Source organism: Tinamus guttatus, unplaced genomic scaffold (genome assembly GCF_059628265.1).
Source record: "Tinamus guttatus ecotype Peru unplaced genomic scaffold, ASM5962826v1 Tinamus_guttatus_pri_ptg000165l, whole genome shotgun sequence".
Lineage (NCBI taxonomy): Eukaryota > Metazoa > Chordata > Aves > Tinamiformes > Tinamidae > Tinamus > Tinamus guttatus.
In genome coordinates, this window is record NW_028288699.1 from 134,334 (window position 1) to 149,660 (window position 15,327).

The 15,327-nt window shown below is 41.5% G+C and overlaps 1 protein-coding gene across 2 annotated transcripts in view; it reads left to right on the forward strand.

The window, feature by feature from the left end:
* Positions 1-2,603: 2,603 nt before the first annotated feature.
* TMTC4 (transmembrane O-mannosyltransferase targeting cadherins 4) overlaps positions 2,604-15,327 on the forward strand; it is a 47,207-nt gene continuing 34,483 nt past the window's right edge. Inside the window, exons 1-5 of one of the 2 annotated variants that reach the window (XM_088522788.1) lie at positions 2,604-2,694; positions 4,698-4,913; positions 9,696-9,811; positions 11,882-12,098; positions 14,723-14,810. In XM_088522788.1, the coding sequence (XP_088378914.1) occupies positions 4,752-4,913; positions 9,696-9,811; positions 11,882-12,098; positions 14,723-14,810 (583 nt within the window). In that variant the 5' untranslated portion in view covers positions 2,604-2,694; positions 4,698-4,751. Of the gene's footprint in view, positions 2,695-4,697; positions 4,914-9,695; positions 9,812-11,881; positions 12,099-14,722; positions 14,811-15,327 lie in introns of those variants that run through there. The other variant, XM_010221302.2, reaches the window with a different exon arrangement.

The following is a 15,327-nucleotide window of genomic DNA, read 5'->3' on the forward strand; positions in this document are numbered from 1 at the left end:
TTTGAAAATGATGTGAAGGAGGGACTTCTACATACATTGTCTTGGTCAATGTTAGGAAATGTTAGGAAATGTTAATCAGTATTGTTGCATCAACATAAGTGGGGAGGAGGTGATTTATACCATCCATGAATCTGGCTGTGTGGATGTAAATAAATTTGACCAGAACTGATGATATCAGCAGACTTACACTGAACAGATGAAATTCCATTCATAAAATATAGATCAAGGATGTGCAGATGTATAAGAAATGTGAGCAAAGGAGCTGCTAAGATAAGGATCAGAAGTGAATGGGCCATTATAAATACTTCAGCAAATGTGAGGTCAAGTCCTTTGCAGAACAAAATACAGTGTAGAAGTGTGAAAGCTGCTTTTACTTAACTAGTGCAAGATTGGCCATTGCCAGATTTGCTCCAATGAGACAAACCCAGGCCTTGATTCACAGAACCTTTTACTAGTGCTTCCATATGCTTAAACTAAGATGAAACCTTAAATTGAATGAACTAGAATTCCTTTTCTTTTAATGGGATTTATAGAAGATAGAAGATTAAATACATGATAAATTGCATTTTATAAATACTGATTTTTTTTCGTAAATTGGTGGCCTTTCTTTTGAGTTGGGGCCCTTCCGTTATTCAAGATTTAAAAATGTATACAGGCTTTGTGATTTGAAGATTTTGGAGTTTGTAAAAAAATGGGAAAGTAGTTGGCAATAATTTGGAGTGCTTATACAAAGGGAAAAGCTCTTATTTGGGGCAGTTTGAGGGGCATAACATGAATCGAGGAAAGGAAAGGAAAAATGGCAGTCATCAAGTAGGATGTCCTTATCGTGTCTAATGTGATGTGACAAGCCAGCTGTTCATGGGAAGTGATGTCAATCTTACTGATTCAGATTTTAAGAAGAGAAAAGCTAGAAAACATGCTGCTACAGATTATTTTGTTCTTTCTCTTGCGTTTATAAGGCAGTATGACCAAAAAGTCATAAAGACCTCTTTCATCTCTGCCATTTTTAATGATTCTAAAATATGACAAAGTACAGGTAAGAAAATCACTAGTTGTGCCTGACTATACCAGTTTGCCAGGGGCATTGGCAGAATGGACAAGGTCATTTTCAAGTATAAAGTGCAATTTATCGATTTGCGGGCAATGGTCTTTGTGTAGTTATTCTACCCCTGGCAACCAAGGGACTGGAAATTTCTATGAGCTCTGACTGATGAACAGAAATATCAGACTTTGTGGCAGCTGATTGCCAGGTTTCTCCCACTTCCCTTGATGTAGAAGCACATTGGATGCTGTGCGGTAGCTACTGAGCAGCCAGAAGTTACAGACTAGCATCTTAAAAGTGAACAAGCTCCAAGTGTGTTTTACTGCAGTAACCTGAAAAATGTTCTGGTTCAGCTACTGCCTCAGGAGCAGCCAACTTGTCCACGCAGGAGTGATGGACACTCCAAGGAAAAGCAGGCAGCTATGTGTGCGAACTGCTGGAGCTCTCCCTAAGCAGCCTTTGCACTTGAGAGTTAAGGCCTCGGAGGAGCTATCAAAGAAATAACCTTGCTAAGTTGACACTTGATAAGCAAATATCTCAAAAGCCCCACTTCAAATGATATGTCTCCACTTGGCCCTTAGCCAGGATTTCAGGATTTCTCATCCAATTTCAGCATATTAAGATTTTTTTTCTTTTTTTTTCTTTTTTTTCCTCCAGGAAAGCTTCTGAAGAACATTTGGTAGCGCATCTCAGTATTCAGTCATGCTTTTTTGAAATTTATTCAATGAGAAAAGTGCAATATACAAGGCACGGATAAAGTGCAGCCGACAGAGCCTCTCCCTTAGGCACCTGCTCCGCGGGGAGCACCTGAACCCACCAGCTCGGGGCAGGATCAGGGCCTGGGTGGGCAAGTGCAGTGGGAAAGGCTGGCTACCGGGAGCGGAGACCCCGAGGGGATCAGCAACGTCGCAGCTCCAAAGACGCCGTCAAAGCGCCAAACCTCTCTGTTTCACCCCGCTGTGTTTACGGTGTTTATTTACTTATTTAATTTATATATTTATTCCCTATTGGGGGATTATGGCTCCGTGCCGCCCCCCTTACCCCGGGGTACCGCACCGCGGGCGCCCGGCGACTGCCCCGCGGCGGGGAGAGCCCCCTCGCCGGGCACCGTCCCGCGGGCCCCACCACGGCGCTGCTCGTGCGCCGCCAACGGCCGCGCCAACGGCCGCGCCAACGGCCGCGCGGGCAGGGCAAGCCCGCGAGCAGCCAGGTGAACGGGCAGAGCGGCCGCCCCGAAGGGGGCGAGCCCGAGCGGAGGGAGGGCAAAGGGGAAACGGCGGAGGGGGCTCCTTGTGAGGAGGAGGCGCCGTCGCTGCCGCTCGGTGCGCGGCCCGGGGGGAGGCGGACGGAGCGGCGGCGGCGGCACCGCCGCCCCCCGCGAGCCAGCGAGCGAGCGCCTCGCTCCGCTTCCCGGGGGCGGTGTGGGCCGCCCCGCGCGTCACGGGCGCCGCCGCCAATGGGCGCGCCGAGCCGCGCCGGAGGGGCGGGGCGAGGGAGGGGCGGGGCGGCGGCGCGGCCAATGGGCGGCGGGGACGCTCGGCGGAGCGGCGGCCGCGCCCTCCGCCGCCGGCCGCGCCGGCCCGGGGCTCGCGGCGCGCGTAGAGTTTGAGCAGCCGGGCGGGCGGCGGCGCGCGGGCGCCTCCTCGGAGCAGGTAACGCCGCCGGGGACCCCCTTCCCCTGCGCCTCACGGGGAGGCGGCTTCGCCCTTCCCCTCTACGCGGGACAGCGAGGAAGGGGAGCGGCGGCCGGGACAAAAGAGGCAGCGGCGGAGCGAGGCCGCCGCAAACTCCCCGCGGGGCTGCCCGGGCTCCGCAGCCTTGCCAGGGTGCGAAGGGCAGCGCCCCGGGCTGCCCCCTTCCGGCGCCGCGCTCTCGGGCCGCCCGCAAGTTTGCGGGCGGCGGTTGAGACCGTTGCGACCGTTGGCGCTCAACGGCGGCGCGGGGTGGCTGCCCTTGGCGGAGCCGGCGGCTGTTCGCGCTCCGAGGTGCGCAGCGAGCGGTGCACGGGGCGGCCCGCGGCTGCCGCGGGCGGAGCTGGCGGTGGCTGTAGGTGAACAGAGGGGCGGGCGGAAAAAAACATATGGAGAAACTTTCCGGGCAAGATTGATATACGAGCATATGAAGTATTTTAATTAAGAATTTCTGCGGGAAATGCGGTATCCGAGCGGCTGCTGCCAGCGTGCTTCCCTGTGATTAGAGTCTCGCTTTCAGTCTTTACTACTGCTAATAATCTTTAGCCCTGACAGGGTTTAGCCCCGTTCGCCCTGCTCAGGAGCTCCGTTCTCTGCCCGGTCTGTGCTCGTGTTACCTGCTCTCATCGGAGCCTTCCGAGGTGGTCCCCAGGCTGGGAGGGGGCCCCGGTGCGGGGGGAGCACAGGCTGTGCCGGCGCTTCCACGTGTGTGGATTGGGAATGCGCCAGGCTGGACACGACCCGGGAAAACGCAGGGGCTGGTGCGGAGCTTTGCGAGCGGAATAGCTGCTAAGCCATTGATTCCCGTGGTCAAGTCTGCTCGCGAAGCCCCACTTCTTTTTTCCTATTTTGTGCAAAGGCATTACATATAAAATTTCCAAGGGTGGTGATTAAAAAGTGATATAAAAAGCCAATATATAAAGAAATAAAGCTTCTGACCGTAGTTCAGCTGGATGTGTATTCACCTATCATTTTGGGGGCTTGCTGATATTTAGTTCATATTATTCTGTTTTTGCTACTACTGTAGTGCTCCCTCTGCAATCTCCCTTCCCTTCCATCTGTACTAATACTTGAGAGGGAGACCACTAACATGCTGTGGCAGCACCAGGGATGCAGGGGCACGGGTTCAGGCCACGGGTGGCATTTGGAGTCTGAGAAGAGACCTTTCCAAGGGGGAAACTTCATGATAAACTTCCAGTCATGGGTTCATGGGTAAACTTTTAGTCTTGTTATCTTCCTGTTTGCGTATAACCCTCAGAGCTGTCAGAAGGCCTCGTGTTTTTCACCTACCTGAACAGCTATGCTTGTAGTAAGGAGATTTCCACTATGCTGTATTTGTGGTGGGCAGAATGATGAACATGGATTTGAGTCTGGAGTTGTATACTCATTTGTGGCCTTTATTTGAATTGTTGGGATTTAGGGCCTAGATCTTCAACTGCTACCTATGTATATCCACTTTTGATGTTTGTATGAGTTCCCAGAACGGGCTATGTGCAAGTCCAGATCATTTAATTCAATTAACAGAGGAAGATTTAGCTTTTGCTATTGATATTTGCTTTTCACCATTTATTCCTATAATCAAACGAAAGTTTATCATTTTCTTAAGAGCTTTTGAATGCTCTACAGTCCCCCTAGAACCCCAACTTTTTAGATTTGAAGTGAATCATTACAAGCAGAAACAATGACTTGATCAAAGTTTTAGAATTTACTTTTGCTAGAACTTCTGGCTTATGATCTTATGATCTAAGAATTTCTTGACTTTTGTCCCTGTGCTCAGATCATGGGAGACTGTACCTTCCGCCCTGCCTCCAAATTTAAAATACAAAATTATATTTAGTTACATTTTGATAATTATGAACACACTGAGACAGAATGTTGTAGTGGATGATGTTTCATTCTCCTGTCCCAACTTTTTGTTCTTGTGGAAAAGCAGGATTAATTTCGCATCTGTATGTTTCTTTCAGACTTGCAACCAACATAATGCTGAAGCTCCCATCTTGGAATGAGCATTTTGCAGAATGGCACAAGCAGAACCTAATCTGGACCATGACGTATCGTGGTTCCTCCTTTCCCCATACTGGGCTAAGATGGTTGTGGGATTAATTTCCCTCCTCTGCTTTGTTAACAGCTATGATGGAGATTTTGTCTTTGATGATTCTGAAGCCATCATCAATAACAAGGTTTGTCTCTTTTTATTTTATTTTCTTTAAGTGGTAGCATGAAAAAAATGACAACAATCAATTATGGTAGGCCCAAAATATTATTCTTATTGACTAACTGCCTTTCCGTTCCTTTTATTGATTTTTTTCTTGTATTCTTTTTTAAAGTAAGACTTTTTAAAATTTGACAAACAAGCTGTGCAGCAGTGTTATACAGGAAAGCTAGAAACATAAGCATGTTTAACAAACTCTTGCTCCTAAAGCTATTTGGATAACCTGGGTTCTGATGCATTAATAACAGAGCAGACAAATGAAACATCTTTTTGGCTTAGAGTGTATCTCATTTAGCTCTTTGCAAGTGAGATTTCTTAACAAGTGATGATGTCTGGTCAAGGGGAATAGCATCCCATTTTGCTATACCGATAACCTCTGTCTGCTTGTCATCTAAGAAAGCAATAACAGGGGTTGCAGTGAATTTGCATGTGATGCTTAATTATTCACAGAATACCTATCCATTAAGACTGCCTCTAGATACAGTTTTATTCTCACTGACAATGAGAATATGAACTAGACTTTCCTAATATTGATGTTCATAGGAGATGATATTCTATTATCTCTGCAGAGTGACAGAGGAGAAAGCCAAATGAATAAACTTACTGCAGTTATAGGATGCATAATGTAAGTGATTGTAGGGTACAGCAATTCTCCAGCTGTGGTTTATACCATAAAAATGTTTGGAGCAAGGAATGCTGTCTTTTACCTTGTGTTCCTTCCCCAGGTAATATTTCTGTGGTAACAGCAGTTTTGAAGATAAAGGCAGGGTATTCTCCTGCTTCTCTCTCTTTTTTTTTTTTTTTTTAATTTATATAAGCACAATGAACAATCTTGAAAATAGCTTGAATTTAACTTGAAGCACAAAACTCTGGATGGGATTTTTTTTTTTTTTAATTTTTGGTATTGAAGAGATGTAGTTGAGTGTTGGCCAGATGGTGAGACACTTTCTGAAATCATGTGTGGCAAGTGGTGAGGCGGTGCTCTTAGCTCATCAACTCTTGCTGTACTCTGGGAAGTTCTTGTGAAAGGTTTGGAAAGAGAAGCACAGAGTAAAAAGGAGTAAAAAAGAATGACCCTTATGGTGATTCTCTTTTCCTGAAGCCATGGAAATGCAGGGCGAATAATCTACAGAGATCTTTAGAAGATTTTTTTGCATTGCATTGCAAAAATTTAGAGGCAGTTTATCACAATGTGCTATTTAGAATCCCACTGAATTACAGTTTCTTCAGACAAATTCACATTATGCTTGTGTAAGTCATCTTACCTTGAGTTATAAATGCATGGAGGGGAAATATATCTGCCAAATTGGAAATAAATCTCAAAGCTGCTAAGAGAATTCAATAAACAAACTAAGAACCTGCAGTGATTTTTAAGAACCATTATACTTTAAATTACACAGCTCCTGGGAATGTCGCATTGTGCAAAGTTTTATTTGGAGCATAACGATAACACTTTAATTTTCTGAAAGAGCAAACAAAATTGATGTGGAAACCAAGGCAGGGGTAGGCTTAGCTGTTTTGTTCTCATTCAATTTCCAGACTTTCTATTCTTATTTGTTAAATATTTCAATTTATGTATGCAACACAACAACCTGTACTGGGATTATGGCAGTTGACAACTCAGACAAATTAAATTAAATGCTTAAATAGATTAATTCATACGGGGCCTGTATGAGGGAAAATCTGAGGCTGATTATAATTTTTGCATCTAAGTCTTCTATTATTCCCTAGAAATTGAGTGTGATTTTGATGATGATCAGCTAAATATATGGAAATACAAACTTCATGCCAAAAATATATAGACAATGCATTTATTAGTTTGTTAGGGACTCAAAGCATCTAGCAAAGGCAGACTTCATTAAATAGCAAGTAGCGTATTTTATTCCCATTCTATATGAGAGCCAGTAGGTGAAGTAATCTTGGAGATTTACTGAGCATTACTTTCCCAGTATTTCTGTGTGTGCCACACTGTGACCCTTTTGTTAACTCTCTAGCCCTCCCCCCCAGTCTTGCCTTTTTTAATGAAAAATACACTGTTAGTTGGCCTCGTGCCTACCATATCGTACAGCATTCTGTTATTAGATTTTATTGGTGTTCAAGGCTGTTTTCCAGATGCTTCCTTGTCATTTTAAGCAGCATTTTCACTGGTTCTCAACACTGATTTTGTCTTTATTTACTAGCTTGCCAAGACAAACAATTGAATTAACAGGAACTTGAGACACAAGGTGTCTTTTCCCTAAGCCATTAGGTAGAAAAACTGACCTTTTTCAAGTATTGAAACCTGCTGTGTGTAAGTTGCTGCTAATCAAATATTTAGAGATTCTTTGGTATCTGCATTAAGTGCTGATAAGAGAAAATCATGCATAACCTTTTAATCGCTGTGGCTCTTGGAGCAAACCATTTCCCCTCTGGGGTAAATCCCTCGTGGAGGAAAACTCACAGAAGTAACTGTCTCTCACACAACTTAGACACGTGAACGAGTCTGCTGCCTTTGGCCTCTGGAGAGTTCTAGGCCATAGGAAAGTATAATCTGATTGCTAAATAATTCTGTATATTCAACTTTTCCTGCATTCTTCCTATTGAAGATTAAAAAAAGGCTGATTCTGGAGGAGAGGAAAGCCTAGGCTTGTATAACCCAATTATATTTCCCATCTCATGATTTTGAAGACAATATGTGAAATAGAAGCCATAGGTTTAAAGTTATAGTAGTTCCTTTCTGTTTATTTAAAGCTTTATTTAAAGCACGCAAACGCTTCCTGAGTCCATGTAGCTGGCACGCATGCATAAGTGGGCATTGACAGCAGCCACAACACCCGCTAGCACAGATGAACACCCGCTCTGCAGAGTGCAAAGACTTCAGTATGTGTTGGTGTGCAAGCCAGCCGCAGCTGGCCCTGCAAAAGCAGCCATCTTAATGGATTCAGGGGGCTCTCCTGACGAGTTGATTTCCTGCTCCAATCCCCAGGTAATCCTTCAGGGCTTGTGCAAACCCTTGAGGAGAGGCATTGGAGTTGAGGTGCCTAAGACCAAAACTTAAATCTTGAAGGGAAAAAGCAATTCTTGGTTGCCATTTGAACAGAGATACATCTGTGCTCTGTATGTGTGTCTCCTTTTTGACCTTGAAAGAACAGAGAAGCCTTGCACCTCTCTCTTTCTTAAGCTGGAAATAGGATCCTCTGTGAAGCTTTATTATTATTAAGTCTATTAAGATTTTTCCTCCAAAATGCTTAACTGTTCCTGTAGTCCAGGGCTTCTCAAAGACAACAGTGTTAATTAACTCTGCTTTCCTTCCAACACAATGATGCAGCTTTTGCAGGAATAGCAGAAATCCTTCAGGAACACAGCCTCTAGCTTCCCCTAGCTTTGTGTCTGGCTTGGTGGTTAGAAAGGGAAGAAGGAGTCTTCGATAGCTTCATACTGTGATGATGGAGCCACACCAAGCCTTTGTGTAGAAAGGGAAGGTACTTTTACTGTCATGACAGTGATGCAGCTTACACAAGCATTTAAGTAATGGTAGCAAAGTTAGTACAGACATACTGATTAGCAGCCCAGTAGACAGCACTTTGCGTCATTTGACTGTGGCCTAGGATTTGTAGCCAGCGTCCCCTTCCTAATTTCTTTTTGAGCCCTTCATCTAATACTGGCCAAATTTGACTAAATGATAGAAATAAATCATTTTCTGCAGTTACGGATTTTTCGGATGAGTGAAGGACAAAATGTGTGGAGAAACAAGCAAGAACTTAGTCATTTTTAATTGCAGTTTAGCAGCAGCCAGCCAGCATTCATGCATGACCTGCATGTTTGCCTGTGCCTTCAGACTAGCAACAGTACAAGTCTCTCTTCTTGCTGGCAGGCCATAGGAGGAAGCTCTTGAGTACTGCGGAGTATAATGAGGATGGCAAGAGCATTTAAGAGGAGCTGGAGTTGGTGAACCAAGAATGTTGTAATGTGGGAACTTGTAAGGAGAGGGAGATACAAGGAGAAGATGCAGGAAGCCAGGCTTTGTTAGCCCATTCATGGGTTTAGCATGAATTGTTTCCACTGGTGCATTCATTAGTCTATGTTATTTGGATTGTTTCCCTATCAGTAGGCTTTAAGATAAAGGGAAAGTCTGGACTTTTCGTTTTTGGTTTTGTTATAGTATTCTGCCCCAAACTGGCATGTAAGTAATTTAACTAACTTGTTATTAATCCTCTTTTAGTGCAGTATGCTGAGGAATTTACTTCTTGGTTTCATGTATTAACGATAAGATCAAAAAAGACCTATTATTTGAATAGTGTCCTGTGCAAAGAAAGGTATAGCTAGCTTAAAAAGAGCTAAACATTGGCTTTTATCTTTAGTCTTTGGTGTATATCTTTCTTGGTTTCATTAGTAGTTCTGCTACTGACACTAGCAGAAAAATAGCTGTTTGCAACAACTTGTGCTTGGCCTCTTTCCCAAGAAAGACACTTTACAATTTTTGCTTTTTTTTCCTTGCGATTCAAAGCTCAGTTTCTGGGTCAGATTTTCAACTCACGTAAATCATCTTAGCTCTACTACATTTCACATAGCCTGTTTACAGAATCCAAGTGCCTTGGCCTTTGTGATGACAGGCACCCAAGACATGACCTTGTTCCAAACTTCAGTACGTTGTCAGATGTCAGTAATGGTATATGTATATTAGAAAGTATTAGAACTCAGTTATCTTTTAGCAGGCTTTGAATGAAACAGAAATGGTAAGAGCCTGGTATTTAATGATGTCTTATTTCAGGACCTCAGGGCGGAAACCCCACTTGGTGACCTGTGGCATCATGACTTTTGGGGTAGCAAACTCAGCAGCAATACCAGTCATAAGTCATATCGACCACTTACTGTCCTAACTTTCAGGTGAGATTTGCCTTTTTTTCTTCCCTTAAGTCTTGAATTTTTGTTAAAAGTTTGTTTTGACACATAGCAGTTTTCTTATGCAGAGGATGCAGTAGAGAAGGTGAGGTAGGCAAAGGAATTGCAGGCAAGTTGGATGTCTTTCATGAATTGGTTGTCATGTTTGCTATCTTAATCCTGACTTGAATTTTTTGTTTTTGATTATTTCTTTCCCCAAATAGGCATAGTTTTTGACATTATTTTATGTACCCTTCAGAGATTGCCCTCTTTAGTTCTCACGTGCCTTGTTCTTAGAGGCAACATCCTTGACTATATAGGGCACATCAAGGAGTTAGGTATGTTCCCTCTACTTACCCAAGCTGCCATTTGTGCTGTTACTGTAGTTTGTTTTTTGCTTTCCTACTGACCTGTGGAATGATTTTTGACAAATCACATCCATCTGCTGTGGCCTTTTGCCAGCAGGCTACTGAATAGGCTTTCCACCCTTCGCCCCTAATATTTTGTCTTCAGGAGAGTGTCTGTGTCTGAGAGTCCTACTAAGGCAGATGTTTGCCTGCATATCTGACTTGCATTTTATTTGTTGGTGTTCTCAAGTAGCTACAGGTTTATGAGGAGCCCTTCTGTAGATGCTTAGCTGCTGTGTTTTGTACAAGGGCTTGGGCAAGCAGTACAGCTAGGAATTGAACCCAGTAATACAACAACAACAACAACAACAAAAAAACAAACCCTTGAGGACATGGCCTTGATTTTATTTCTTTTTCCATTCAACTCTTGCTTTATGGGCCTGCTGTACTAGTGATTAAGGGCCTGGCACTGGCTCTGCACTTGTGACCAGTCTAAGCAGGGAAGTGATTAGGGAAGAGAACACACTCCGCCTTTTTGGGTTAAAGCAGTAGCTGTGACCCTGGAGTTTAGCAGACGTGCTAAAGGGTTTGCTACAGTGGGCTTTGCTGTCTGTCAGTTTGTTTTCACACCGTTGCCAAACAAAAATGTAAGTGTGCAGGACTGTCAGGGTCCTATTAAAACTTTTGGTATGTTACATAACACACTTAAGTCTCTATGGCATATTCTGTCCCTAGTGACGTAAGGTGGATTGAGAGACTCGAGATGCAATTACTACTATATCTGAAGGTGATCCATATAAGGCTAATTTCGTAAGAAACTTCCTAAATCTTTTAAACTCCAACTTCTGTAAAAAAACATTTACAGTAAGTTTTTTTTATTAGTTTTTTTATTAGATTCCACTTACGCCAAATGTAAGCTGGCCCAACTATATAAAGTCCACTGTCCACACTGTATATCTCACCTACTGATAAAAGCATACAGAAAATAACAAGATGCTTTTTCCTTTCCTTCTCCCCTTACATTTTGGGTCAGAGTTTCTATCTGAAAATTAAAAGTTGATCTTAGACTGACTTTGCAGTTACAGTTTTTTCTAGTTCTATAAAATTGCTCTGTAGCCGGTGTTGCAAAATGGTTGTTTATATTTTCTTTCTGATCCCTTTCCGGATTTTACTAGAACATTTTCTTGCTAGACTGTCAATGGAAAGCTTAGTCTTTGTGCATATTACTTTTTCACTCTGTAGATTTAATTAAAATGTTTTCATTCCGTTTCGTGCATACTGTCTTTTAAGCCCAAGAACATTCCCCCAGTAAGTTGGGTAGTTTGTCTGCAGGACTCTGCTAGTGTATGTGCTCAACCTTTATGAGTGTTGCAACTTTTACGTTTTTCTGCTGAGCAAAACCCAATTCTAAGTAAACACATGTATGAATAATGTGCTAGCATTAACATACTAGGAGATGGGTAGGTTTATGCTTAGTGTGATTTCCCATATAAATACCTCTGTCTGTGAAGAGATCAGGGCCTTGTTTTCAGCTTGTTGTACTGGTTGATGATAATATCCCCATCTCCTGGGATGTGGTAGTACTTTTCATTCCTTTAATTCTTTTCTTTCTTTTTTTGTTGTTGTTGCTGCATAAGTATAATTTTGCTATGGGGTTGCTCAGTTTTTCTGTTTGCCTCTCTCTAATGCTTATGTGATTACTGACCTCAGTGTTTTTGTTTCTGTGCAGAATTAATTACCTTTTTGCTGGAGGTTTCCACCCAGTGGGTTTTCATGTCATCAATATAATACTGCATTGTGCTATCTCCATGTTGATGGTTGATGTGTTCTCAATATTATTGGGTGGGCTGCAATACAGTAACAAAGGAAGAAGACTAAACCTGGCTCCAAAGACATCTCTCCTGGCTGCTTTGCTGTTTGCTGTTCATCCAGTGCACACTGAATGTGTAAGTACCCAAAACTTAACTCTGTCAATTCAGGTCCTAGGTGGTCTCTACCAGTTTGGCTACATAGTTCTGTCATATTTTCACACACTTTCCTTTACTTATTCATAAGGCTTCTTTTGGCACATGTCTTGTGAGAACAATTAGGGTTTGCACTTCCAGAATCTTAAAATTCCATGGGGCTGAACCTTATTAAGGAAGATAAATTAATCATTTAAGTACAATAGCGAAAGGAGAATAGCCTTAAACTACAAAGAGTTTCCCTAATTACTGGATTAAGAATTCATCACTGGATACACTAGCTCATGAACAGCCAAGGAGAATGGAAGATGAACTGAATGCAAAATGCTTCACCACTCTATATTCTCACTTGCTTTATATAAAACAGAGTTAACAGAATTGGAGGAAGGGCATTATAAGAAGTTTGTATGTGACTATTAGAATACGATGTGCAGCTTTATGCCACAAGAAGGATGTTTTAAAAAGTGCAGAGAATTCAGAAAAGCTGTGCAAATGATTAAAGTTTTGGAAATGGTCCTGTATGAGAGATCGAACCCTCTGGATTTATATTTTTAGCTTATGAAGGAGAAGATTAAAGGATTGTTTTTCTTCACAACCTGGAACAACTTATATGGGGAATAAAAATTTGGTAGTGCTGACAAAACATAACATTTCCTGGAAACAGAAGGTAAAAAGGTATGTTATAGATATAGAACATGTGTACAGCAACCATGTAAAATACCTCACTCAGAATTAAAGTCACTGTGTGGAAACTGTAGGTAAGAGGAGCTCCGTTTCTTAAGAGGAGCTTTTGCACTCATAGTTAAGTCTTCAGGCCTTATACTGGTGGTCCTGCTGGATGTGCTCCATGGTTTCTTCATAAAGGAAGGATAAGTAAAATTACAGTAATTTCAATGGAAGGAATCATGTCTCATAGTTTGAAAGGACTAAAGTACTGTAAAAGTACTAGGTCTAGCTTTGATCTTTGCCCTAGAAATGAATATTGAACCCTTAATGCACCTTTTTCTACATGTATAGAAGCAATTTCTTCACTTGATCAGTTGTCTGTGTTTTGGCACTTTTTAATTGTGTTTGCACCTAATTGATGCTAAAGAGGTGACAGAAAGCTCTCCTTTGCAACCAGCTTCTATCTATTGGGAGCACAGAGGTGGCAGTGTTCTGTACTAGTGGTTTCTGAGATTTGCCCTCTCTTTACTAGGCTAAATCATTCTGCCAAATGTTTTCTGGTGTTTGCTTGGCAGCAGGATAGCTTCTGTGCGAGAGTCCAAGAGGCCCTTGATGTTTTGATGTTTGTTTCCCCAGACCAGTTTAGGATGTCTAAATGAAGTAAAATAGTCTGCAGTGCTCCTGATTTTCTGAAATGTAACATGATATCTCACTTGAGCTTGAACTGCAGATTGCTATTGACTTTATTAATACACATGATTTTTTTTCTGTTTGGTTCTAAAAATATATTCAAAACAGCAGGCAAATGTTATTAAGATCTCATGTAATTTTCTAAGTGATGTGGTCTACTACATGTGTGAGATTTGCATACCCATAACAGAAGCTCCTCGGCAGTTACATTATTTTTGCATAGTAGCAGTTGTGATACTGCTGTGGCTCTAGCATGGATGAATGTCAGGCAGCATCTCCTCAAACTGCATTTCTCATGATTTTAAAGCTGAGAATTGTAAGTATTATGACAACCTGGTTTTGAAATGAGATGACATATTTTGACATAGAATTGTGAAGAATCTGTCCTTTTGCTCTTATGGTTTTTGTATATATCTACATTTTGTGTAGTATATACAAAAACACAGAATACACTAAATAAACTGTCATGTAAACAAGATGTTAGCATTTAGTGCTTTTAGTACCTATGCAATAAAAATATGTCTTTTTTTTTTTTTTTTTTTTTTACAGATGCAAGTAAACACTGCTGTAGCACAGTTCTCTTTGGGGAAAATGCTTAGTATCTGTAACAATCAGACATAATAATATGCCAGTGTTAATCTAAAAATACTTCTTTAAATGTGCCTCATTACTGGAGACTATGGGCCAGATCCTGCATCTCAGATTGTGTGTGTTGTTAGCCCCTTAATCTCTTTGTTGTAACAAGCTGGCACTTATTTTTAGGCTTGTCTCAGCTCACCTATATGTTTTTTTCTCATTAGTTGAAAATAGTTCCTGCAGCAGAATGGTACTTCATTATTTTCACCTTTCAAAGCACTTCACAGTTATTGAGTTAATCCTTATAATTCCCTTGTGAGATAGAAAAAGAAGCAGAGAAGTTAAGTGCATGGCTTTGGATAAGTCAAGAAGTTTTTTTTTTCTGAATTGAATATAAGAATTCAATGGTTTCTCTTTGGTGCTTAGCTGAAAGTGAGGTTGAACTGGGGAGAAGGAGGCTGTTCAGTGGTTTTAGTCCTACCCTAATACCTCTGCACCTCTGTTTCCCTCTTGTTTCCCTCTGTTCTTCCTGTTTAGAAAGCTGGATGTCACTAAACAAGTAAACCAGATTCTAAAAAGGAAAAAAAGAAAAAGTAATGTTTTTACATTTCACTATATGTGTGTGTATATCTTATCTCAGATTTTCCAATAATATCTGATTTCTTTTTTTTAAGGTTGCAGGGATTGTTGGCAGAGCAGATCTACTGTGTGCCCTGTTCTTTTTGTTGTCATTCCTTGGCTACTGTAAAGCATTCAGAGAACGTAAGCATTTTGTTTTCCCTTTAATTTTACAATGTATGTATTTTCTAAATCCATACATTTCAGGGAAGTATAGTAAGCAAAAATGTCATCTACATGTGAATTGTGTCTACTAACTTCTATACTTTCAGAACATATTAAAAAATCTGCTAAGCAAGTATGTATTATAAGGAGGCAGGCAATGCTGTCCCTAATTCCTGTTGTATGCTAAGAATACATTTTAAGAAAATATTTTGTAACAAGGTTATTTGTTAAATACATTATTGTTCTATTAGCATAAATATGTGTTTTAATAATTATGTATTTTAGAAATAAATCAAGTCTGTAAATACATATTCTTAAATGATTTAGTATGCTTCATGCCATTAAGTTGGAATGACTTAAATGGGAACAAATTTTAGAAACCTTACTGGTATTTTTAGTAAGTAGCCAAGACTTAGTCATATACTCTTAACTTCCTTGGGAAGGACAGCATATACGTGTTAAATATAGTGTCACTTAGAGTTTTTATGAAACATCT